The sequence below is a fragment of the Phyllostomus hastatus genome, unplaced genomic scaffold, assembly GCF_019186645.2.
Source record: "Phyllostomus hastatus isolate PE091 unplaced genomic scaffold, TTU_PhHast_1.1 phas_contig_38, whole genome shotgun sequence".
Taxonomy (NCBI): Eukaryota; Metazoa; Chordata; class Mammalia; order Chiroptera; family Phyllostomidae; genus Phyllostomus; species Phyllostomus hastatus.
Window position 1 is genome coordinate 9,502,062 of NW_025333869.1, and position 26,188 is coordinate 9,528,249.

The 26,188-nt window shown below is 37.8% G+C and overlaps 1 protein-coding gene across 1 annotated transcript in view; it reads left to right on the plus strand.

The window, feature by feature from the left end:
* Positions 1 to 26,188, plus strand: part of PTPN20 (protein tyrosine phosphatase non-receptor type 20) — a 178,348-nt gene that overhangs the window by 150,292 nt on the left and 1,868 nt on the right. The window contains exons 9-10 of the mRNA XM_045842425.1: positions 12,577 to 12,911; positions 15,276 to 15,491. Coding sequence (XP_045698381.1) covers positions 12,577 to 12,911; positions 15,276 to 15,491 — 551 coding nt within the window. The remainder of the gene's footprint in view (positions 1 to 12,576; positions 12,912 to 15,275; positions 15,492 to 26,188) is intronic.

Here is a 26,188-nt window from a genome sequence, read left to right on the forward strand (position 1 = left end):
GCAAACCTTAAACTCTGGAGAGTCTTCTTTGTCAATGCTGCTGACACTGGCACTAATCTGACACTAATTCCAGGAGACCAAAAACATCACTGTGTCCTACCAATTAGAGTGGTGCTAATGGAGGTCAGAGTATCAATGAAATTTTATCTTAGGTCCATTTTACAGTGGATCCAGTAAGTGCTGGACCATTATAGTTATTTCCCCAGTGGGGAATGGATAATTGGAATAGAAATACTTAGCAGTTTTAAGGATCCCCACTTTAGTTCCTTAACCTGCAGAATGAGGGATATTATAGTGGAAAAGACCAACTGGAAGCTACTATATATGCTTCCAGCAAGGAAAATAGTAAGCTAAAAGAAATACTGCATTCCTAAGAAGAGTGCAGAAAGGTTAGTAACACCATCAAGGACTTAAAGATGCAGGGGTAGTGGTTCCCATGACATTTCTATTCAACTCACCTATTTGACCTGTTTAGAAACCAGGTGGATCTTGGAGAATGATGGCAGATTATTTTAAGCTTAAGCAGACAGCAATTCTAATCACAGCTACTGTACCAGACGTGATTGCATACACATTCCTTGGTACTTGGTATGTACCTATGGACTGGGCAAATGCTTTTTCTCCATCCCAGTTAGTAAATACTACCAGAAGCCTACCTTGGGTATATCAACTTTTCAACTCTATGTCATAGTTCAGAGGAATTTTGATTACCTTTCTCTTACTTAAGACATCACATTGGTCTATTATATTGATGACATTATGCTGACTGAACCTAGAGAGCAAGAATAGCAAGTAACTACAGTCATGTGTTGCTTAATGACAGGGATATGTTCTTAGAAATGTGTTACTAGGAAATTTCATTACTGTGCAAACATCTCAGAGTACACTTACACAATAAATGAGATGATATAGCCTACTACATACCTAGGCTATATGGTATAGCCTATTGCTTCCAGGCTACCAACCTATACTGAATACTGTAGGCAATTGTAACACAATGGTAAATGATAGTGTACCTAAACATTGTAAAGGTACAGTAAAAATATGGTGTGTGGTATTTTATATGTATGGCAGCACAGTAGGTTGGTTAACACCAGCATCATCACAAACATGAGTAACGTGTTATGCTGCAATGTTACCAGGGACTGCTATGATGTTACTGGGTAATAGGAATTTTTTGGCTTCATTATAATCTTATGAGATCTTTGTCAAATATGTGGTTCATTGTTGACTGAAATGTCTTTATGTAGCACATGCATGTACTTTTAGACTAACTGGTAAGACCTTTGTATATCAGAGAGTGGGAAATGAATCCAACAAAAATTCAGTGGCCTTGTACTTTGGTGAAATATCTAGAGATACAAAGGTATGAGGGGCATGCCAAAATAATCTCTTCTAAGGTGAAGGATAAGAAGTTGTCTCTGACCCCTCCTATAGCCAAAAGAGGCACAATTTCTGGTGGACCTCTTTGGACTTTGGAGGCAACATATTCCTCATTTGGGTGTGATATACTGGCTCATATACTAACAGACTCTAAGAGCTACTGTTCTGAGGGGAGCTCAGAATAACAGAAGGCCCTGCAACAGGTCCATGTGCAAGCTTCTCTGCCACATGAGCCATATAATCCAGCAGATGCAATGTGAGTGGAAGGTAGGGATAATGTTTGGAGCCTTTGCCAGCTTCTATATGCAGCCCCTGCAGCTCAGACCCAAGGGATTTTGGAGCAAAGCCCTACCAATATCTGCTTAGAACTACTTTTCTTTTGAAAAACAGCTTTTTACTTACTACTGGGTCTTAGTAAGTACTGAACACTTACCCATGGGCCATCATGCCAGAAAGGTATGCTTGCATAGCAGTAATCCATCCTCTAGTGGAAGTGGTATATAGAAGGTTGGGCTTGAGCAAGCCATGAAGGTACATGGAAGTTACAAAAAGCAGCTGAATGCCCATGGTCCCTCTCTTGCTATATCACCTTCTTTGGCCTAGCCTCTATCTATGGCCTCATGAGGCATTCCTAATGATCATTTAACTGGAGAGAAAACTGGGTCTTCATTCACAGATGATTCTACATGTTATGGAGGCATCACCTGGAAGTAGACAGTAGCGCACAATGGCCCCTTTTGTGGGACATCCCTGAAGGACAGTGATGAAGGGAAATCCTCCAAGTTGGTAGGACTTTAAGCAGTGTACTTGGTATTCTTTTTACTTTGAATAAAGGAGAGATGACCAGAGGTTAAATCTGTAGCAATTCATGGACTCCAGCCAATGGCTTAGCTGGATGGTTAGGGATTTGGAAGGAACGTAATTGAAAAATTGGTTACAAGGAGGTCTGGGGAAGAGGTATGTGGCTAGACCTCTCTGGGCATAAAACAAACAAACAACAAAAAATAACCCAAAACATAAAGATATTTATGTACCATGAGAATATTCACTGAAGGGTGCTTTATATAAAGGATTGTAGTAAGTGATCATAGCCTATTCTGTGGATATCAGTCAGCCTCGTTCCTGGCCATTCCTGCCAGTGCCCAGGGACCCAGGAAAAAAATAGACATGCTAGCAGGAATAGAGGTTATGCATGGGATCAGCAGCATTGACTTTCGCTCACCAAGACTGACCTTGCTGTGGCCGCTGCTGAGTACCCAATCTGCCAGCAGCAAAGACCTACACCGAGGCCCCAGTAGGGCAGCATTTTCTGAGGTCACAGCCAGCATTCTGATGGCAGCTTGGTTACAATGGACTGTTTCTGTCATAGAAGGAACAGTGATTTATTCATACTAGAATACATACTGAATATAGATTTGCCTTCCTTGGATATAATGCTTCCACCAAATCTATCATCCATGGACCTACAGAAGCAGGAACGTAATTGAAAAATTGGTTACAAGGAGGTCTGGGGAAGAGGTACGTGGCTAGACCTCTCTGAATGGGCAAAACAACAACAACAACAACCCCCAAACAACCCCAAAGAATGCTTTATCCACTGTTATGGTATCCCACACAGCACAGGAAACTCACTTTGAGGCAAATGATTTGTGGCAATGGGCTCATGCTCATACAATTCACTAGGATTACCATATTCCTCATCATCCTGAAGCAGCTGGCCTGATATAATGGTTGAATGGCCTTTTGAAGACTCAGTTATAGTGCCAGCTAGGTGGCTGTGCCTCACAGGCCTGAGGAAATGTTCTCTAGGAAGTTGTATATGAGTATACTTCAAATTGGTGTCCAAGATATGGTACAATTTCTGCCACAGCCAGGTTTCAGGAATCCAAGACTGGAAATGTGAGTAGCATAACTCTATTTTACCTCCAGTGATCCACTAGCACAGTTTTTGCTTTCTTTCTCTAACTTTATGCTCTGCTAGTCTCAAGGTTTTAGTGGCTCTCTTCATTAATGTCATCTGACGTTAGGTAAGGCCTTTCCATCTGCAAGTTTGAGTCTTACTTGAAGGGAAGCAAATCATGGAATTATCTGTGGACTGTGGAATCTAGGAGAATTATTGTGTAATATGAAACAAATTACTTAGCCACTTTGAGTGAAAGGCTCCTCATCTGAAAAGCATGAATAATAATATGCCTTCTTCAAAGGATTATATTGAAGTTTTTATTTATGTATTTATTTTAAAGGATTGTATTGAAGTTCATGCGGAGTATATACCATGCTGCTTGGACCTGGTGTGAATTCCTTCTTTTACTATCTATATTACTATTCCTTCTTTTCTCCTATGATCACTTGAGTTACTTCTTTCCTGCTGTGTGTTTTATACTTTTCTTCTGAAATTAATTTTACATATTTCCTTTATATGTTCTGCCTCCTTGCATTTTAGGCATTATTGTTATTTTTTTAATAATTTTATCCAAGTTATGGGAAAATTCCTTATGCTAGTTTTCTAAATCACTAATTTGTTTTTCTGTTCACTTCTCACTTTAAGGGTTTTAACTGAGTTAGACTGTTTTTTAAATTTTATTTTTATTAAATTTATTAGGGTAACATTGATTAATAACATTATATAAATTTCAGTTATACAACTTCATAATATGACATCTGTGTACTCTATGTGTGTTCATTACTGGATGTGTAGTCTTGTTTCATCACCATATATCTGACCCACTTTACACTATTTGCCCTCCTCCCACCACTCTTTCCATCTGCTAACCAACAAATCTCTTCTTTACACCTGAGTTTGCTTTGTTTATTCATTTATTGCTTTTTGTTTTATATCCCACACTAGTGATATTACATGGTTCTTGTCCTTTTACATCTGACTTATTTCACTTAGCATAATACTCTCAAGATTTGTCCATATTGTTGAATATGGTAATATTTCATCCTTTTATGACTGAGTATATACCATTGTATACGAGGTCTGTCCAGAAGGTATCCAGCCATGTACTATGATAGAGACATTTATTGAAGAAGATACAAGACACAAGAAACATTGTGCAAGCAAGGCAAATCACCAGTTGCCTATAGCTGCAGCCTTCTGTATCATCTGAATAGTTCCCGTGGAGGAATGTTCATGCTCAGTGCCAAACTTGATACAGATTTGATGTTCTACTCATTCAGTCATTTTGAATGCCACAGCCACACAGTAAACATGCTCACTCAATGGCATCAACCACCCCCACAGACTAGCACAGTGAAGTGATCATTGCTCATGCATGCACATTCCAGTCCACTGACCTTAGCTGACACTTTGCATTGATGTTGTGCATATCATTCTCATTATATTAACATTAAATTATATAATATTAAAAGCCCAACATTATATTATGGTTGGGCTTTTCCTGGGCAGACCTCATATATGTACCACATCCAGTCATCCGTTGAAAGATACTTCGGTTTTTCCATGTCTTGGCTATTATGAGTAATGCTGCAATGAACATAAGGATATATATATACGCCTTTATAAATAAGTGTTTTCAAAATTTTCAGGTAGTACCCAGAAGAGGGATTGTTGGGTCTTATGATAGTTCTATCATTAATTTTTTTTTAGGAATTTCCATACTGTTTTCTATAGTAGTTGCACCAATTTACATTTACATTCCAACTAGCAGCATGCAAGCGTTCTCTTTTTTCCACATCCTCTCCAACACTTGTTATTCCTTGTCTTAATGGTAATAGACATTCTAATAGGTGCGAGGTGGTATCTCATTACAGTTTTGATGTGCATCTCCCTTATAACTAATGATATTGAGCATCTGTTCCTATGTTTGTTGGCTATCTGTATTTATTCCTGGGAAAAGTAAGTATTCATATCCTCTGCCCATTTTTTAATCAGATTGTTTGCTCTTTTATTGTAGAGTTGTATGAGTTCTTTATGTATTTTCAATATTAGCCCCTTATCAGCTATATCATTTGCAAATATCTCCTCCCATTTGGTTGATTGCCTTTTTGTTTTGATGATGGTTTCTTTTGCTGTGCAGAAGCTTTTTAGTTTAATGTAGTCTCATTCATTTTTCTTTTAATTTCCCTTCCCTTTGGGGTCAAGTTCACAAAAAACCCTCTGAATCCCAGGTGGATAAGTTTAGTGCCTATGTTTTCTTCTATGTATTCTATTGTTTTAGCTCTTTAATCCATTTTGAGTTAATTTTTGTGTGTGGTATCAGATAGCAGTCTAGTTTCATTCTTTTACATGTGGCTTTCCAGTTTTCCCCACATCATTTATTGAAAAGACTTTCCCTATTGTATATTGAAAGTCTGTATATTGTTTTCAGTAATATAGCCATTTAAAAATATTAATTCTTGTAATTCATGGGCATACCTTGTATTTTCCTCATTTTTAAACAATATCTTCTTGTTTTCAGTGTACAGGTTCTTCACCTCCTTTATTAAGTTTATTACTAGGTATTTTATCTTTTGTATTGCAGTTGTAAATGGGATTGTTTTATTTGTTTCTTTTTCTGATATTTTGTTGTTACTATATAGGAATGCAATAGATTTTGTATATTGATTTTGTATCCTACAACTTTACTATATTTTTTTAGTTTCTAATAGTATTTTGGTTTTGTGTTTACCATTAGTCTTATGTAAAAAATGTTTCATACATAAAATAGTCCTTTTTATTTTGATTGCATTTCATTTGTATTCACCTGTGCAAGTTCAGTTATTTTTCTCCTCCCCATTTATAATTTTGTTGTCACAAATTAGCCTTTTCATTGTTGTGTGTTTGTTTCCAAATTTCAAAAATTATAGTTTTTTAAAAAACTTCTTTTTTCCCCTTTAACCTCCATGCTATAGTTAATACCCTATTATGAAAAAAGTTGCATTTTTCTGCTTTGGTCTCTCTGTCATATGAAAGTTTTGTATACTTTTATCTTTTTCTTCTAGAATTTCTTATAATGCAGGTCTTGTAGTGGTAAAATCCCTCACCTCTTATTTTTTAGGGAAAGTCTATTTCTCCTTCATGTCTAAAGGATAATATTACTGGATATATTCTATTTGGCTGGTAGTTTCCCTCTTTCAATTGTTTAAATATTCAGTTCCACTGTCTATTAGCTTGTAAGGTTTTTCCTGAAAAAGCTAATGATAATCTAAGGGGGTTTCCTTTGTAGGTTAAAGTCTTGTTCCCTGCTCCTTGCTGCCTTGAACATTCTTTTTCACTAACTTTTGATAGTTTTAATATAATGTGTCTTGGAGAAGGTCTTTTGCATTGAGATAAGTAGGTTTCCTGTTAGCTTATTGGATTCCAGGATCCAGCTCTTTTCATAGGTTTGGGAAGTTCTCATTGACTTGCATAGCTATTTGCTCTTGTTTCCTACTCCCTCTCTTCTTCTGCTATATCTATTACGTTTATGTTGCTCTTTGTAATGGAGTCAGATAGTCATGGGTCATATAAGTTTCTACCTTTGAGCTAATTCTTTTTTACCTGGTTTGCTGTTTCAAACCAGGTAAAAAAGAATGCATGCTTTCTGATGCATTCCTCATCTTATTTATTGAGTTATTTAGCCCCAGATTTTTTAATTTATTTTCAGTCTCTTTGGTAAAGCACTGCATTTGTTTATTAATTTTCTTCCAGAAATCATTGAACTTTTTTCCTAAGTACTCTTTTATCTCATTGAATGTCTTCATAATTGCAGTCTTAAATTTTGTCATTTAAGTGACAGTCTTCCATAACTTTGAGTCTGGTTTCTGGAGAATTCATTTTCTTTCTGTGCTTCCATGTTAACTTGGTTATTCATGGTATTTGATGGATTGTTTCTCTGCCTGGGCACTTGAGGTAGCAACCTCTTTTTTCTTCTTTCAATACTGTTTTGCTCTCAACAATTCAGCAGGTTAAGATATAGGTTACTTTTTTCTTTTGTTTTTCAGTAGATGGTGTTAGCACAAGTTTGGTTTTCTCTTACCCACACTATTTGCATCTCTGGGACTGAGGTGGAGCTATATCACTTTGGTTAAGAAAAATGCTGTGTATCCACTGAGATGCTGGATGTTCTTTGTGTAACCAGCTCACCTTGTTTATGGGACACTACCACTGTGGTGGAGGTATGTGGTAGGTGGCAGAAAACTGGTTGTATGAGCTCTCAGCACTACGTCCATTTTACTAATGGTCTACCCCTGCTGTGTTTCTGAAAGCATCTCCACTGCCTATACTTGTGGCAGATACCAGACAGCAGTATCCACCTCTGCTGCAGATGCTCATTGAAAACATGAAAATACCATACACAGAGACAACCAGGTCCTGTGGGGAAATAGGGACAGAATGGCCACTCTCTCTAGTGGAGAGTACCCCATATCCATTCCCAAGCAGATTTTTATTGAGAATACAGACTTAGTTTGTGGATTCACAGTCTGGCAGAAAAGATAAAAAGAAGTAGGTGACTTACAAAGGTGCAGACAGAATCCCCGCTGTGATTCTGGGCAGAGGTTTGGGGTTTTAACATATGGCTCAAAGGGCTATTTTTGGTTTCCTGCTTCTGCCTCCCTATTCTAATTTAATAACAGCCTCCAGCAAACAGATCTCACAGGATCTTGCATGTTTTATGTCCCAGGCCTGATTACCCTGGGGGTCCGCTGTTTCTGGTCTTGGCTGTACTGACCCTGCTATTTCCACAGGCCTGAGTCAACAGAGGCAAAGGCAGCCAGGAGACTTGGATTTCTTACTTCTAAGAACAAGGACTCAGGCTTTGACAAAGTCGAGGGGGCAGGGGTTGATGGCCATCACCCCTTCATTTCCACAGCCCTGAGTCTCTTCTTAGAGGCCTCCTCATGATCATGCCTGTCTTAGACAATTCCCTCCATGGGAAATCTTACCTGTCACTGGCTAACTGATCAAGCTTGGGAGGTTAGGCACAGAACAGGCAGCGTTCATGCCAGGGAAATAAGTTTTTGTCTCCTTAGTGGCTCCTGGTCTGGAGGTCTCTCACTCAGCCTAAGTCACGGGGGAGTTACAGCTTCCTGAGACCAGGCAGGGTGGTCCCCAACATCTACTGATCTCTGCCAGGATGAGGAGGGTGGAGGGATGGGGGTAAGTTCATGATTTCACAGCCTCAATGTACAATTTAAGGCATCTCAGTAATCTCTACCTGGCTCTTTTAGGGAAGCAAAGTGAAATTCAGGCAGCCCCACCCTACTGCCAGTAACAGCTGTGGGCACCAGTGCCCTGTAGAAGGCTTCTCAGCTTTATTTACTGGGATCTGTCAGGATGGGTAAAGCTATGGAGGCAAGTGTGTCTCTACCTCTCTTGCATTAATGGCTGTCAGAGTTGCTCTATTGTTTTAAGCTTCCCAGCCATCTCTGGGGTGGGGGTAGGGTGGGGGTTCTGCTGCAATGAGGAGAGGGGAAAGGAGATGCCTTTTCTCAGGAACCACTGTCTTTGCCTCTCTTTCTTTCCAGGCTCAAATGCGAGTACTGCAGCCAGATTCCTCCACTGCTGCCCTCACTGGAGCCTTGGTGAACTGCATCTGCAGTGACTGTCCTAATCCTTCTGCCTGTCAACCTCTGCTGCTCATTTCAATCTGTCCACCTTCAGATATTCTTTTTTTCTTTTTAAAATTGTTTTATTGTTGTTCAAGTACAGTTTTCTACATTTACCCCCCACTCCCTGTCCCCCACTCCAGCCATCCTCACCTCCCTTTCCTGATTCTCCCCCTTGGTTTCATCCATGAGTCCTTTATAGTTGTTCCAGAAAACCCTTCCCACCTTTCCCTCTGGTTACTGTCAGATTGTTCTTAATTTCAATGTCTCTGGTTATATTTTGCTTGCTTGTTTGTTTTGTTGATTAGGTTCCACTTAAAGGTGAGACCATATAGTATTTGTCTTTCACTGCATGGCTTATTTCATGTACCATAAGGCTCTCCAGTTCCATTCTGATGGGTGGATCTTTCAGACATCTTTGTGTATTGAGCAGGGGATCCTTTGTTGAGTTGTAATTGTCTTAGTTGTCATTTTAAGAGGAGAAACAATGGAGTCTTCTTACTCCACCATGATGCTGACATCTCCCACTGAGTAATTGTGCTTTTTATCTGAAAACAAGCTTTTATTATTTTGGATTATTTAATTTTCCCAGATTTAATCTCCATTTTGAAAATTAAAAAATGCTTTTCTATCATGAAGTAGTTCATATTTACTATAAAAAATTAGATAATGAAATAGACACTATTAGCATTTTGATGAATGCTTCTAGGTTTTTGGTTTATTATATTTTTATATTTGATGCATGTGTGTATATGTATATATTTGTGTATATATATCATTTATATATATAATGAAAGGTCTCACTAGAATTCTCTTATTACCTCCTTTACAATTTAATAGTGTAGCATATTTATATAAATAAACAGATATCCTTTTAAATGATAACATAATAGTCTCTTGGATTTCATTTAAAATACAAATAGGAGTTCTTATTTATTTTCACTGAGTTTATTGGGATGACATTGGTTCACAAAACCATATAGATTTTAAGCATAAAACTTTACAAAACATCATCTGCATACTGCATGGTGTACCTATCACCCAAATCAAAGTCTCTTTTCATCCACATTCTTGGTTTGCATGATATCAATGCAATCTGGCAGCCAACAAGAGCAGACTGAAATATGTATGCATGAACAATGATGACTTCACTATACTATTCACTTGGGTTGGTAGACAATGTTGAGTGAGCATGTGTACTGCGTGGCTGTCACATTCAAAATGACTGAACAAGTAGAGCAACCAATCTGCATCAAATTTTGCGTTGAGCTTGAACATTCCTCCATGGAAACTATTTGGATGATTCAGAGGTCTGCAGCTATGGGCAACTGGTGATTGGCAGCTTCATTACAACATCGCACTTGCTCATGCATCACATATTCTGCAGAGTTTTTTGGTAAAACATCAAATCACCCAGTTGACCCAGCCCCACTACAGACCAGATTTGGTGCCCTGAGACTTCTGATTTTTCCCAAAACTAAAATCACCTTTGAAAGGGAAGAGATTTCAGACTTTCAGTGAGATTCAGGATAATACAAAGCAGCAGCTGATGGTGATTAGGAGAGTTGTGTGAGGTCCCAAGGTGCCTACTTTGAAGGGGACTGAGGCATCCTTGTCCTTTCTACAATGTGTTTTTATCTTGTATCTTCTTCAGTAAATGTCTCTATTTTTCATATTACATGGCTGTAAACTTTCTGGAAAAACCTCACTGTATGTTTTGTTTTGTTTTGTTTTTGCTTAATCCCTTCACCTTCTTTCTTCAAGTCCCCCAACTCCCACCCCTCTGACAGCTGTTAGTCTGTTCCATGCCTCTGTTTCTATTTTTTCCATCAGTTTATGTTGTTCATTATTTTCCACATATAAGTGAGATCATGTGGTATTTTTCTTTCTCTGACATGTTTATTTCACTTGGACTCACAATCTTTAGGTCCATCAGTGCTATCATAAAAGGTAAGGTTTTCTTTTTTATGGCAGAGCAGTGTTCCATTGAGTAAATGCATCATAGTTTTTTTATCCACTCATCTACTGATGGGCACTTGGGCTGCTTCCAGATCTTGATTATTGTAAATAATGTGGCATGAACATAGGGGTGCATATATTCTTTTAAATTAGTGTTTTGGGTTTCTTAGGTTATATTTCCAGAAGTGGGATCACTGGGTCAAAAGCTAGTTCCATTAAAAAAAATTCAGAAAACTTCATACTGTTCCCCATGTGGCTCCACAAATCTGCATTTTTACCAACAGTACACTATGGTTCCCTTTTCTTCACATCTTTACCAACACTTGTTTGTTGATTTATTGATGGTAGCCATTCTGACAGGTGTGAGGTGGCATGTCATTGTAATTTTAATTTGTATTTCTCTGATGATTAGTGACATTGAGCACTTTTTCATATACCTCTGGGTCCTCTCTATATCTTCTTTGGAGAAGTGTCTATGCAGGTCCTTTGCCCATTTTTCAATTGAGTTGTTTGGGTTTTTTTGTTGTTGTTTTTCTTTATTTAGTGTTGAATTGTATAAGTTCTTTATATATGAAATATAAATAGGAGTTTTTAAAGCATTATTTCCTTTTATAGAAAGGAAGACATTTGCTATGATTCTGCAGAATGATCTTCTTTTGTGAAGTACCGTATATCTTTATATGTATCTAGTGGTTGTTCTTCCTATTTATTCATATTTACAACAGATGGTTTGTGTTTGCTATGTTGGAATTTGAGAAGGGTTCTGTCATATATTGTGTAAACTCCTTTTCAATTATCTTGGTCATAGCATATTTGATAGGTAAGTGGTCCATGTGTAGTAAGGACAGGCTACTGGTGTGACAGCTACATGGCAGGAAGGTCTCTCTTTTTCTGAGGTCATTTGCTCTCTCTGTGTGGGAACAGTGGTAGACCCAGAGCTCCAGATGTTGCTGTGCTGTGAAGAAAGAGCACCCAGGCCAGTGGAGTTTATTAGTGAGTCAAGTGGGCCAATGGAGTTTATTAGTGAGTCAGGTAACTGGATTTTCCCCCTCTCATATTTGTTGTAACACTTTATGTTTGGTGTGTCTCCTGTTACTTGGAGCAAATCCTCTTTATAGCACCCTTTCCCCATATCTTTGCTTTGGTTAATATGCCACTTCACCAGGTGGAGGCTGAGGATCAACATAACAGATGGCTGCCTTGTATGTGTGTGGCATTGATAGAATTCTGTTAATCCTAGTATATGTATTTGATCGGCTGTCTCAGTTCTTGGTTGTTGGTATTTTTCCTCCCGTCCTCCCAAGGCTTTGGCCTTGATACTCCAGATTTGTAGGAGAATGTTACTCATTTGCTCCTTCAGAGGGCTCCTTCTTTGCTGTGCTTAGCTGCAAACTAGTAGGTGCCTCCTTTGACATAATCCTCCCTGTGCCATTTCTAACAGAAGTCTCTCAAAGTGTTTGGATACTGGTGGAATCCTTCTCTGTTTAGTACAAATTGATTAGAATGAAAACTCTCCTAATTGTTTATTTCTTAGATCATGCCAATAGGTTTTGGTGAGGGAGGAATTTAAATTCATGGACTCAAATAATGCTTTTAGAAAGAAACTCCAATGCCATCCTCTATTGGCCAAAGACACAAATGGATTTATATATAGGAAATGCTTTCAGGAAATCTGGAAGTATGTTTCTGTTTTTGTAACAGATGATTCAACACGTGTTCCTCTTGGAGAAAACAAGGACTACATTAATGCCAGTTATATTAAAATAACCAATTCTGGAGAAGAATATTTTTATATCGCTACCCAAGGACCACTGCCAGATACCACAGATGACTTTTGGCAAATGGTTTTGGAAAATAACTCTAATGTTATTGTCATGATAACCAGAGAGATAGAAGATGGAATTACCAAATGCCACCGTTACTGGCCCATTTCCAATAAGAAGCCTTTGGAATTGAAAAACTGTCAAATCTTCCTGGAGAACTACCAGATACTTCAATATTTCATCATTCGAATACTTAAAGTTGTGAGGAAGTCTGTAAGTTTTGTAAAAGCAGTATGAGATACATATTTCATTATATGAGCACATGTGTCAGGATGATAAATTAGGAGTACGATAAGATATAGATTGGGAATACTTTTTAAATAACTTATTTTTAATTCTCTCTGGTACCAGAAACAAAGACACCACCACTTATACTTGTGCTTAACCAAACTCTGTCTGGAGAGAGGAAAAAATGAAAAGGGGAGATGGGGCAAGGAGGGCAAGTATTGGAAGTTACCTAATCCTAGGGGGTACTTTGGCTGCTTCTGCCTAGTGAGACAGATAGTTTTGAATTCTTAAGTTGTGCTAATCAGTGTGCCAGGCACTGTTACTGCTTACTGAGTGGAGAGTTTGGTATGTTCACCGATCATTCCTTCTAAGGAACTGTGCTTAGTAGTAATATTGAGATCTGTATGGAAGGTTTGGGGGCTTGGAAGGGAAGTACTTAGCATTATTTGGAGTTTTGGGGAAGGTTCGCTGGAGGAGGTAACATCTGAATTAAGAATTTTCCAAATAATAAAGATGGAAAGGGTAAGTAGATGAAGCTAAGAGGTATAAAACTCAGAAGGAAGAGGGAGTTTATTTAAGGAGAAGAAATAGTGCACTGGAAACAGGAGTGGACAGCAAGCAGTAGATAACCCAATCTCTGTGCTCTGTGGTACTTGGGCAAAGGAGAACAGGTAACCTTGATCAAAGAGGCCCTCAGAGAGTAAAGTGCCTATGAGAGACAAGGCAAGGAACTGGAAGAAATATTTAGGGAGGTGACTAGGGTTTCCAAGAGATTACTGTGGGATGGGGAACTTGAGTGCAAAAGGAGAAGTTGAAGAGCTAGAGTAGAAAAGGATGGGAAAAGATAAACTTGAGGAGTATGAGGGGGTCAGAGTCCAGACTGAGGAGCATGTGAGTCAAGAATAATAATGGCTGACATAGATACAGAACTTACTGGCTATGTGCTAGGCACTGTGCTTGCTCTGTGTACCTGGGGATTTGCCTCATTCCACATTTTCCTAATACCTGATGATTCCTTCCTATTAACCAGGTATTATGTCAGGTGCTGAAGATATGAAACAGACACAGTCTCAGCTCTTAGAGTGCCTACAGTCTAGTGTGGAAGGAAGACACCAAGCACATCAATTCCAAATGCCATGTGATACATGCTATGGCAGCAGGACAGTATGCTTGGAGAATATAGGCCAGGTGGGAGGAACAGATGAATGATCTCTCTGCAAAGACCCAAATTCTGGGGTCCATTTATGGAGTATTGGCAAAGGGGTGTAGGACAGCAGCCTTCAGGCTGAGGCCCACAAGTTTCAGAACCATGTGACTCAGGTTTGGAGAATCTGCATCAGGGGTTCTGTCTTCATGGCATAGGGTCAGGAAAGTGGTGAAGTGAGGCCCACCTTTTTGCAGACTCTTAATGTCAACAGTAGCAGGAGAGATTTAATCCCTGAAATATGTGATAGGGTGAGAGTTATCCTAAACTTCATGCCTTCACAGGATTTTCAAGTATTGTTTTCATCACTAAGTTTAATGTACTAATGATTCAGACTTGAGTTTTCTATTTCAAACTTAGGGAAAAAAGATGCATTGAGGGGAGCAGAAGAGTGATAAATCCATCCTCAGTTTTTCCAGAAGGGTCCTCAGTGAAATAAAATAAGGACTTCAAGTGGGAAAAGTGTGATCCCTTTGGAAGGAATGATGGGTAAACTCCAAATGTTTTATCTGTCAACCTTGAGAAGAGTTTTATGACTCTACTTCCAGGGGGCTCAGCATGAGATTGGTGGCCACAGTCCACTCACATGGCCATGAACCACCCTATCCTCATTGCCAGAGAAGATTGGTGCCCCCAGTCAAGCAACTTGATAGAACTTACCTGTTTTAATTATATTTAGCATTATAATACTTAAGCTAAGATAGATGGATTCTTGTTTTTTTTTCTGAAGCCTCATGGTGCAGAAGGAAGATAGTCAATTTGGGTTCAGGAGGCCTGAATGACAATCCCAGCTCTAAACATGTGAGCCTCCTGACCTAGCATACATTTCTCAATCACTCTAATCCTTACCTTTTTAGCTGTAAAATGAGAATGAAATGCACAAAGTGCCACCTCCTAGGATTGACGTGAGAATTAGGAGATAATACATGTGAAGTTCCTAGCACAATACTGAGAACATAAATGTTCGTGTTACCTGTTAGTGTTCATATTTTTTATTGTGTTACCATATAGCCATTATTATCATTATTACTGGTATATTAGAAATTGAAATGAGATTCTAATATAAAAGGTTGATAAATCTCTCTTCTCTCTCCCCCACTTCCTTCTCTCTCACTCTCTTTCCCTCTGTCTTCCTTACTAAACAGACAGGAACGAGTCACTTTGTAAAACAGTTGCAGTTCACCAACTGGCCAGACCATGGCACTCCTGCCTCAGTAGATGGTTTTATCAAATATGTTCGTTTTGTGAGGAAGAGTCACCTTACAGGACCCATCATTGTTCACTGCAGTGCTGGTGTGGGCCGGACGGGGGTGTTCCTATGTGTGGATGTTGTGTTCTGTGCCATTGAAAAGAACTTTTCAGTAAGTGTGTGAATTAAGCAGATAAACCCACGTTAGTAAACACTCTACTTTTAACAGAATTCTTATAGCTGAAGACCAATATTTTTGGCCTTCAAGAGCAACTTAGTATATAGATGTGAGCTTTGGGTACCTGCTTCCTATTTAACTGCTGCAAGTTCCTGGAGATGGATGTGAGGGTTAAGTACATAATGTGAATGAATGGCTTAGTACACAGTAAATGTGAGTTCATTTTCCTTTTTCTGCCCTCCACTCCACAGATATGGTTTTTATAATCCTGTTAGAGAATGTCAATGAAGTGTACATACTTTTAATGAACAGAAATACATGGATGTGAACACACTGAAAAAATGTAGACTTCAGAGTTAATAAGAGGTTCTCTGGGTTGGACTGCCAGTTTTACCACATACTGTAGATTTTTAGTGACTTTGCAAATTGTTCATCCTCTCTGAAACCAAGTTTTCTCATATGTAAAATAAGGATATTAATGTTGTGTTTGAATCCATTTTTAGCAATTCTTTGCTCTCCTCTTAATTTAGAACCAGCTAAGAGATAGACATAAGAATTAGACATATGGTGATTATACTAATACCTTTATTATTGGTTAAACTGAGTAAGGAATATGAATTTAGATCTGTGGTCAAAAAATTGTTTCCTGTGCTGCAGAATAAGGAGGTACTGGGGAAAAAGTGGGTCATGTCATAAATAACTACAAGGAATATGAAAATGCCCAGCTCAGCCATGAGAAAACAGGGGCTATGTGGCATTTTCCCTGGTAGACAAATTCTGCAGACTTCTGTTGTCAGAACAAATGTCAGACTCTCCTAACTGAGACTTTATGTAGTTACACCCACACAGTAACAGGATCTCCCTGTGGCAGCAAATGGCTGCATGGGTTCTATGGAACTCACCATCCTCAGGCCATATTATGTGGGATGGTAGCCAAATGACCTCTCCCAGTAACTTCTGAAGGATAGAGGGAATTTCCTTCTTTTCAGAATCTTGAGCCCAGTGTTTCCTAACATTTCACTGTATTCCACTCAGTTATAGTCCTTCACTGAACTAGTCACTGTGAGAGATTCTGGTCAATGTAGGCCAATGAGGACTACTCCAGGCCATATGGCAAAGAAAATGAGAGAGAATGGTTTTCCAGAGCAAATTTAGGGCTCTATGACAAAGAATAAATATAAAATGTCTGGCCCAAAATAAAGACAAATACTATCAAAAATGCTAAACATTTGAGTCTGATGTTATCTATTCCTATAACAAATTTCATTAGTATAATTTTTATATGTTGTTCATCATAATTTCTTAAGTAGTTTGTTTATATTAATATTTACCTTTATTTTATATCCCTTGTAGGAACTGTATTCATGACCCTAAGGAGCACTGTTTTTTTCCCATGTTATGCTTTCTTTAAACTCTAATGTGTTTTATAGCAAGTCATCTGAGAGTTTGACAGTGGTTTTTTTGGGAGGTGCATAAAAGTATGCATTTTATAATCAAGGATTCTTAGTTTTATGAAATATAGTGGTTCAAAAATAGGCAGCACATCCATCATTTCCTTATTGGCTTTCCAATAGAGTCTTAAACTGTCAAATATTCTTACTAATGTCCCTCTCTAGAAATTTTGTAGAGCTACTAGAGCTACTCAAAATGTGGTCTCAGATCAGCATCAGTCTGTGGATGTTTGTTATCTGCGGCAACATAAGTTTATAGAAATTGAGAGTAAGCATTTGGAAACACTCAAGGCAGTTTGATGCATTGCCATACCATCCAAGAGCAAGCCCAGTGTTTTGGTGGTGTCGAGCAGCCATAGACCAGTGTGCATGATGTTGAACTCACATGGGGAAGTCTCACATGCTGTAAGCTACTCACCAGCCTAATTATGATTCTAAAGGATATGAAAATCTGAAAATATGTAACCACCTATTTCTTTTCATTGTTATTTTTATAGCCATTTTCATTTTTTAACCAAGGCTGCTTAAAAATCCCTGAACCTTTGGAAATGTTAAGATTTCTCATTCTACACAGAACTTTCCCTTCTCACCATCTGCAGCTTACAGTAACAGTTGTTAACTGTCAATTACCATATGATCACATCATGAATTGACTGATCCAAATTCTTACTATACCACTCACTAAGCACACCATTTAGTTTATCAAGCAGGTATGTTTACTTTTTTTAAGTCTCTGTAACTACCTGCAACTGTTTTCCAGTCTTTGAAGCTCTACTACCAGTACATAATTGTACACAAAATTAAAACTTCAAATGACATTTGTTGACAATGCATAGTTAGTGCTTTGCATTTTATACTGTTTAGAATTAGTAGTGTCTGTCAGTAATCAAACTGCAAAAAGGAATTATTCCTTTGTATTTCATCATGTTCAAATCACATATATACTGAAAGAATCACTATGTAAGCAATACCTATGGTTCATTAAGTTTCAATAGTAAATAAATTGCTACTTTTGTTTCATAAATTAGTACCACTCCATTCCATTAAACAGTCCCTGAATTCATCAAGCTGGGGTGTCATTAGAAAATGGTATTTTAGTGCTAGACTTCTGGTCAAGATGGAGGCATAGGTATATACCCATTGCTTCCTCACACAACCAAAAGAAGGACAACAATAAATTTAGAAACAAAATATAACCAGAGCTGCCAGAAAATTGAACTGTATGGCAGTCTGACAAGCAAGGAGTTAAAGAAGAAATATTTATCCAAACTGGTAGGAGGGGCAGAGATGGGCAGCAGGGGTGGGAGAAGATGAACAGCAAGGCACAGCTGGAGGATCCAGGTGGGTGAGGCAGTGGCTGGTGGACTGGGTAGTCCCACATTTGTGTGTGGATAGACTGGGAGGAACAACTGGGGAGTGAGACAGACTGTGCAACCTGGGGTTTCAGTACAGGAAAAGAAAATCTCAAAACCTCTGGCTATAAAAATCTTTCAGGGTTGAAAATTCAGGAGACACTTCCAGCCTCACAGGAGAGTTCATTGGAGAGACCACAGGGTCCTAGAACATACACACACCCACCCACCCAGGAATCAGCACCAGAACAGCCTGATTTGCTTGTGGGTGGTGTGGAAAGTGACTGAAAGTGAGGCAAGAACCAAATAAGTAGCATTGTTCCCTCTGTGAATCCCTTCCCCAAATATAGCACCACAACACAGCAATGTGGGTTGCCCTGCCCTGGTGAATACCTAAGGCTCCACCCGTTATGACAGGAGCTCCAAAGCAAAGAACTATGGCCCAAATGAGAGAACAGATCAAAACTCCTGAAAAACATCTAAGTAATGAAGAGCTAGCCAACATCTCAGATGCAGATTTCAAAGCACTGGTAATCAGGGTGCTCACAGAAATGGTTGAGTATGGTCACAAAGTAGAGGAAAAAGTGAAGGCTATGCAAAGTGAAATAAAAGAAAATGTACAGGGACCCAACAATGAAGGGTAGGAAACAAAGACTCACATAATGATTTGGAGCAGAAGGAAGAAATAAATATTCAATCAGAACAGAATGAAGAAACAAGAATTCAAAAAATTGACAGGCTTAGGAACCTCAGGAAAAACTTTAAATGTTCCAACATCCAAATTATAGGGGTGCCAGGAAGAGAAGAGGAAAAGCAAGAAATTGAAAACTTATTTCAAAAAACAATGAAAGAGAAATTTCCCAATCTGGCAAAGGAAATAGACCTCCAGGAAGTCCACAAAGATCAGGGTCTTAAAGAAGCTGGACTCTAAGAGAAACACACCAAGACACATCATCATGAAGTTACCCAAGATTAAAGATAAGGAGAGAATCCTAAAAGCAGCTAGAGAAAAGGAGACAGTTACCTGTAAAGGAGTTCCCATAAGACTATAAGCTGATTTCTCCAAAGAAACCTTACAGGCAAGAAGGGGCTAGAAAGAAGTATTCAAAGTCATGGAAGGCAAGGACCTACATCCAAGATTGCTCTATCCAGCAAAGCTATCATTTAGAATGAAAGGGCAGATAAAGTGCTCCCCAGATAAGATCAAGTTAAAGTAGTTTATCATTGCCAAGCCCTTATTATGTGAAATGTTAAAGAGACTTACCTAAGAAAAATAAAATGATCAAAACTATGAACAGTAAAATGATAACAAACTCACAACTATTAACAACCAAACCTAAAAAACAAAAACAAAAAAAAAACAGAAATAAGCTAAACAAACAACTAGAACAGGAACAGAATCACAGAAATGGAGATCACATGGAGGGTTGTCAGTGGGGAGGAAGAGGAGCTATAGTGGGACAAAAGGTATAGGGAATAGGAAGCATAAATGGTAGGTACAAAATAGACAGAGGGAGGTTAAGAATAGTATAGGTAATGGAGAAGCAAAAGAACTTGTATGTATGACCCATGGAAATGAACTAAGGGTTGCAGTGGCATGGGGCGTGTGCTGGTGGGAGGGAAGGTTGCAGGGCATAGAGGAATAAAGGAGAGAAAAAAATGGGACAACTGCAATAGCATAATCAATAAATTTACTTTAAAAAAAGAAAATGGTACTTGAACTCTTTTTAGCCACATACAGTGGTGGGAAAAATAAGTTAATAATAATAATACAGTAATCAATAAATAATAATACAGGAACAACTCTATTTTTTAGACTCACAACTGTGAACCTACTTTGCTCATCCCTGTATTTACTCAGCATTTTCAAGAAAACAATACAGTGTTCTACCATTGTCTTGGCAATTGTACATGGGTTTTTAGTCTTAGCAATTCAAAGTGATGTTTTGTAAGTCTCTAGTAGATTAATGCTATTTGAAATATTGAACATCAGTTTCTGTTGGGTTTTTAATTTAGCATTCTTTAAAATAATCCTTTGGTCTTTGAAATTATTTTTTACGTACATGACAAGTAACATTAATGGTTGGTTTCCTTTGTTAGCTAGTACATCTTTGCAGTTCACACAGGTGTGGTTTTAGCAATTCACAGTCAATAATGGCTATACGCTTCAAAAAATGGTATTGGGAGATCTGGACAGCTACATGCAAAAAAATTAAACTCAGCCACCAACTTACACCATACACAAAAATAAATTCAAGGTGGATAAAAGACTTAAATATAAGTCATGACACCATAAAAGTCCTAAAGGAAAATATAGGCAGGAAAATCTCAGATATTCAATGCAGCAATAATTTCACTGATATGTCCCCTAGAGCAAGGGACAAAGAGGAAAGAATAAACAAATGGGACTTCATCAAAATAAAAAGCTTCTGCAAGGCTAAAGCAAACAGCATTAGAATGAAAAGAGAACCAACTGTATGAGAAAACATATTAGCCAATGATACCTTGGACAAGGGTTTAATCTCCAAAATATATAAAAAACTTACAGGACTCCACTCTAAGAAGATAAGCAACCCAATTAAAAAATGGGCAAAGGACTTGAACAGACACTTCTCCAAGGAGGATATACAGAAGATCCAAAGACACATGAAATGATGTTTAATATCGCTAGCTATCAGAGAGATGCAAATTAAAGCCACAATGAGATACCACTTCACACCAGTCAGAATGGCCATAAACAAACAACAAGTTTGGAGAGGTTGTGGAGAAAAGGGGACCCTAGAACACTGTTGGTGGGACTGCAGACTGGTACAACCACTATGGAAAGCAGTATGGAACTTCCTGAGAAAACTAAAAATGGATCTGCCTTTTGACCCTGCAATTCCACTGCTGGGATTATATCCTAAGAACACTAAAACACCAATACAAAATAACCTTTGCACCCTGATGTTCATAGCAGCACAGTTTACAATAGCCAAGTGCTGGAAGCAACCTAGATGCCCATCAGTAAATGAATGGATCAAAAAACTATGGTACATTTACACAGTGGAATGCTATGCAGCAGAAAGAAAGAAGGAGCTCCTACCCTTTGCAACAGGTTGGATGGAGCTGGAAAGCATTATGCTAAGCAAAATAAGCCAGGCAGTGAAAGACAAATACCATATGATCTCACCTTTAACAGGAACCTAAACAACAAAACAAAAAAGCAAGCAAAATATAACAAAGACACTGAAATAGAGGACAGACTGACAGTGACCAGAGGGGAGAGAAGAGGGAATTTCAGGGGAGAATGGGTAGGGTTTACAGGAACAAATTTAAAGGACACATGGACAAAAACTAGGGGGAGGGTGGTAATGGGAGGGAAGTGGGGAGGGTTGGGTGGGTGGGCTGGAATGGGAGTAAAAGGGAGGAAACTGTATTTGAACAATGATTAAAATAAAAAAAATAGAAAAAGAAGAACTCACACGACTCCACTGCAGGAAGACAAACAACTCAATTAAAAAATGGGCAAAGGACTTGAACAGACACTTCTCCAAGGAAGACATACAGAGGATCCAGAGATACATGAAGATGCTCAGTATCACTAGCCAACAGAAAGATGCAAATTAAAATCACAATGAGATACCACTTTATACCAGTCAGAATGCCCACCATAAACAAATCAGCAAACAAGTGTTGGAGAGGATGTGGAGAAAAGGGAGCCCTAGTGCACTGTTGGTGGGAATGCAGACTGGTGCAGCCACTGTGGAAAGCAGTATAGAATTTCCTCAGAAAACTAAAAATGGAACTGCCTTTTGACCCAGCAATTCCACTGCTAGGATTATATCCTAAGAACCCTGAGACACCAATCCATAAGAACCTATGCACCCCAATGTTCATAGCAGTACAATTTGCAATAGCCAAGTGCTGGAAGCAACCTAAGTGCTCATCAGTAAATGAATGGGTTAAAAAATTATGCTACATTTACACAATGGAATACTGTGCAGCAGAAAGAAAGAAGGAGTTGCTACCCTTTGCGAGAGCATGGATGGAAATGGAGAGCATTGTGCAAAGTGAAATAAGCTAGGTGGTGAGGGACAAATACTATATGATCTCACCTTTAAGTGGAACCTAATCAACAAAACAAAGAAGCAAGCAAAATATAACCAGAGACATTGAAATTAAGAACAATCTGACAGTAACCAGAGGGGAAGTGGGAGGGGATAACTGGGGGAAAGATTGGAATGATTTTCAGGAACAACTATAAAGGACACACGGACAAAACCAAGGCTGGGTGGAAGCAGGGGAGGGAGGTGAGGATAGCTGGGTTGGGGGGGCGAATGTTGGGGGGTAAATGCAGACAACTGTACTTGAATAACAAAATAATTTTTTAAAGTTATTTGTTATTTATTTTTCCACTCTGTAGTTTAATTATTCCAATTTTATTTCAAATAATCATAATGAAAGTGGACATTCTTCATTTGTTTTTGATTTTAAAAAGAAAGTTTTCATTGTTTCACAATTGAGTATATAGCTAGTGGCGAGGTTGTCATATATACTCTTTGTCAAGCTGAGATTGTTTCCTTCTATAAGCCTTCTTTGAAATGTTTTTATCAGTAACGCATATAGTATTCTATTTCTTTTCCTGTATCTCTTGAATTCTTGAATATGCATATTTTTATTGATGAATCACATCAATTGTTTCCTGGATGTCGAGCCATTCTTGCATCACTGGTATATTCACACTTGATCAGGGTGTAGAATCATTTTAATATATTATTCAATTTGTTTTGGTACTATTTTGTTGAGAATTTCAGTGTGTACATTTATCAAGAATATCGGCCTATAAGTCTCTCTCTCTCTCTCTCTCTCTCTCTCTCTCTGCAGTCTCTTACATTAGTTTGGGTATCAAAGTAATGCTGGCCTCATAAAATAAATTCATAAGTGAACTTCAATTTATAGATTAGTTGAGATGGATATGTACTAGTCATTTTTAAAATATTTGTTAGAATTCCCCTGTAAATCTATCCAGGCCTAGGCTTTTTATGGAGGTGTTTTAATTACTGATTCAAATGTATTGCTAGTAATTGGTTTGTTCAGATAATGTGATTTGTCATAATCTAACCTTCAAATGGAATATGATTAAAAAGTTTTCCATTTCATTAAATGGTCAAATTTGTTGTAAAAAAATAATGGCTATAAAACTCAATATGTGAGGAATCATAACACCAGGTAAAATTAACATGAACTTTTTGGGTCTTCATTTCTCTTCAGGTACATCTATAATCATCATTTTGTAACAAGATAGTCCAATGAAGCTTGTTTTGCCAATAATAGTAAATTGAGGTTAAATAAATACTAATTTATTTCCATAATTTTTCTAATCTTAAATTATAAATTAAAAAAAACAGGCTTTCAAAGAAGCAATGGTTTTAAAATTCAGTGAGGTTTTATTTTATCAATACTTCCTTTGGTGGACCTTACTTTTGGTGTAAAGTGTCAGTATTCATCAGCCAAAATCTCAAAGAATTTTTCCTCTGCTATTTTCTGAAAGTTCTGTAGTTTTATGTTTTACATTTAAGTCCATAATTTATTTTGGGTTAATTTTTGTAAAAAGTGTGAGGTTTAGGTCAAGGTTGACCTATCTACCTCTCTCCCTCCCTCCCTCCCTTCCTTCCTTCCTTCCTTCCGATGTTCAATTGCTCCAGCACCATTTATTGAAAAGGCTGTTGTTCCTTCATTGAAATGCTTTTGCACATTTGTCAGAAATCATTAGACATGTCTGTATGGGACTAGTTATGGTTCTGTAATCTATTCAATTAATCTGTATGTGTGTTCTTTTGCCAATACTACACTTTGCATTATTGTAATTACATAGTAAGTCCTTATATCAGGTAGAGTGATTCCTCACACATTCTTCTTCTTTTTTTTGAAATTGTTTTAATGATTATAGGGTCTGTGCCTTCCCACATAAATTTTAGAATTAGCTTGTCTCTGTCTACAAAAAGCCTTGCCAAGATTTTTATAGGAATTTATTAAAATCTAGATCAATTTGGTGAGAATTGACATCTTGACTATTTTGAATCTTTTAATCCAGGAATATGGTATGTCTGTCCATTTATTTAGGTCTTTGATTTCTCTCATTAGCATTTTATAATTTTCAGCATATAGATATTATACATGCTTTGTTAAACATTTAATTGTCTTTTTAAAAATTTTTTAGATTTTATTTATTTATTTTTAGAGAGAGGTGAAGGGAGGGAGAAAGAGAGGGAGAGAAACATCAATGTGTGGTTGCTTCTTGCATGCCCTCTACTGGGGACCTGGCCCACAACCCAGGCATGTACCTTGACTGGGAATCAAACCTGCAACCCTTTGTTTTGCAGGCTGGTAGTAAATCCACTGAGCCACACCAGCCAGGGCAAGTTATTTCATTTTCTTCAGAGTGATTGTAAATGGTATTGTGTTTTTACTATCAGTTTCCATATTTCATTGTTACTATGTAGAAGTGCAGTTTTTATGTGCAGATCTTATATCCTTTGATCTTGTTAAACTCAGTTCTAGGAAGATTGTCTGTGCTGTTTTGTTTTTAGATTTCTTGGCATTTTCTACATAGACAATCATTCAATCCAAAAAATAAGGACAGACTTGTGGCTTCCTTTCCAGCCTGTATGCCTCTTATTTCTTTTTCTGACCTTACTGTGCTACCTAGAACTTCAAGTGCTGTGTTGAATACAGGCGGTGAGAGAACACATTTTGCCATCACTGATATTAGGGGGAAAGAAAATGAAAATTATTTGTTCTGTAAAAGACCCTATGAAGAGGATTGAAAATACAAGCTGCAGACTTGGAGAAACTGAAAGCTGTATATCCACAAAGGTCTTACATCTAGAATATGTGAAGAGCCTTTGAAACACAAATCCAAAAAAAAAAAACAATCCAGTTATAAAGTGGGTAAAAGACATGAAGAGAAATTTCAGCATAAAGGATATATAGATGACAAGTAAGCACATGAAAAGATGCTCAGCTTCTTTAGCCTTTAGGAAAATTAAATTAGAACCATGATGAAATGTCACTGGACATCTATCAGAAAGGCTAATATGAAAATAGTGATATAAAAATCTTCAACAAATTCTGGTGAAGATTAAATAAACTGGATTAATCATACATCACTTGTGGGAATGTAAAATGGTATACCCACTCTGGAAAATAGTGCTACAATTTCTTTTAAAAAGATAAGCTAAACTTAACAGTATAAACACAGCAACAGCACTTTTGGGTATTTATCCCAGAGGAACAAAAACTTATATTAACACAAAACCTGTACACAAATGTTCACAGCAAATCTATTCATAACAGCCAAAAACTAGAAACAACCTAGATGTCTTTCAACAAGTTGATGGTTAAAAAATTGGTACATATCCAGACCATAGAGTACTATCTGGCAATATGAAGAAAAGGACTATTAATATATACAACAGTTTTGATATGTCTCAAGCAATTATGCTGAATGAAAAAAGTCAGTTTCAGAAGGTTAGACAGTACCTTATTCCAGCCATGTAATCTTGAAATAAACTATAGAGACAGAGAACATATTACTGTTGCCAAGGGTTAGGGGTTGTGGTGGTTGGGTGCCCTAACAGATAGCATAGGAAGTTTTATGGTATAATAGTTAGGTACCTTCATTATGGTTGCAGTTACATAAATTTTTACATATGATAATATTGCACAGAACCACACAGCCATACAAGTGCACACACTCACAAATGATTGCATATAAAACAGGCAAAATCTGAATAAGCTTTGTGGATTGTACTAGTGTCAATTTCCTGGTTGGGATATTATACTATACTATCCTGGATGGTATAATATGGGGAAACAGGAGAAATACACACAGAATTTCTCTTTA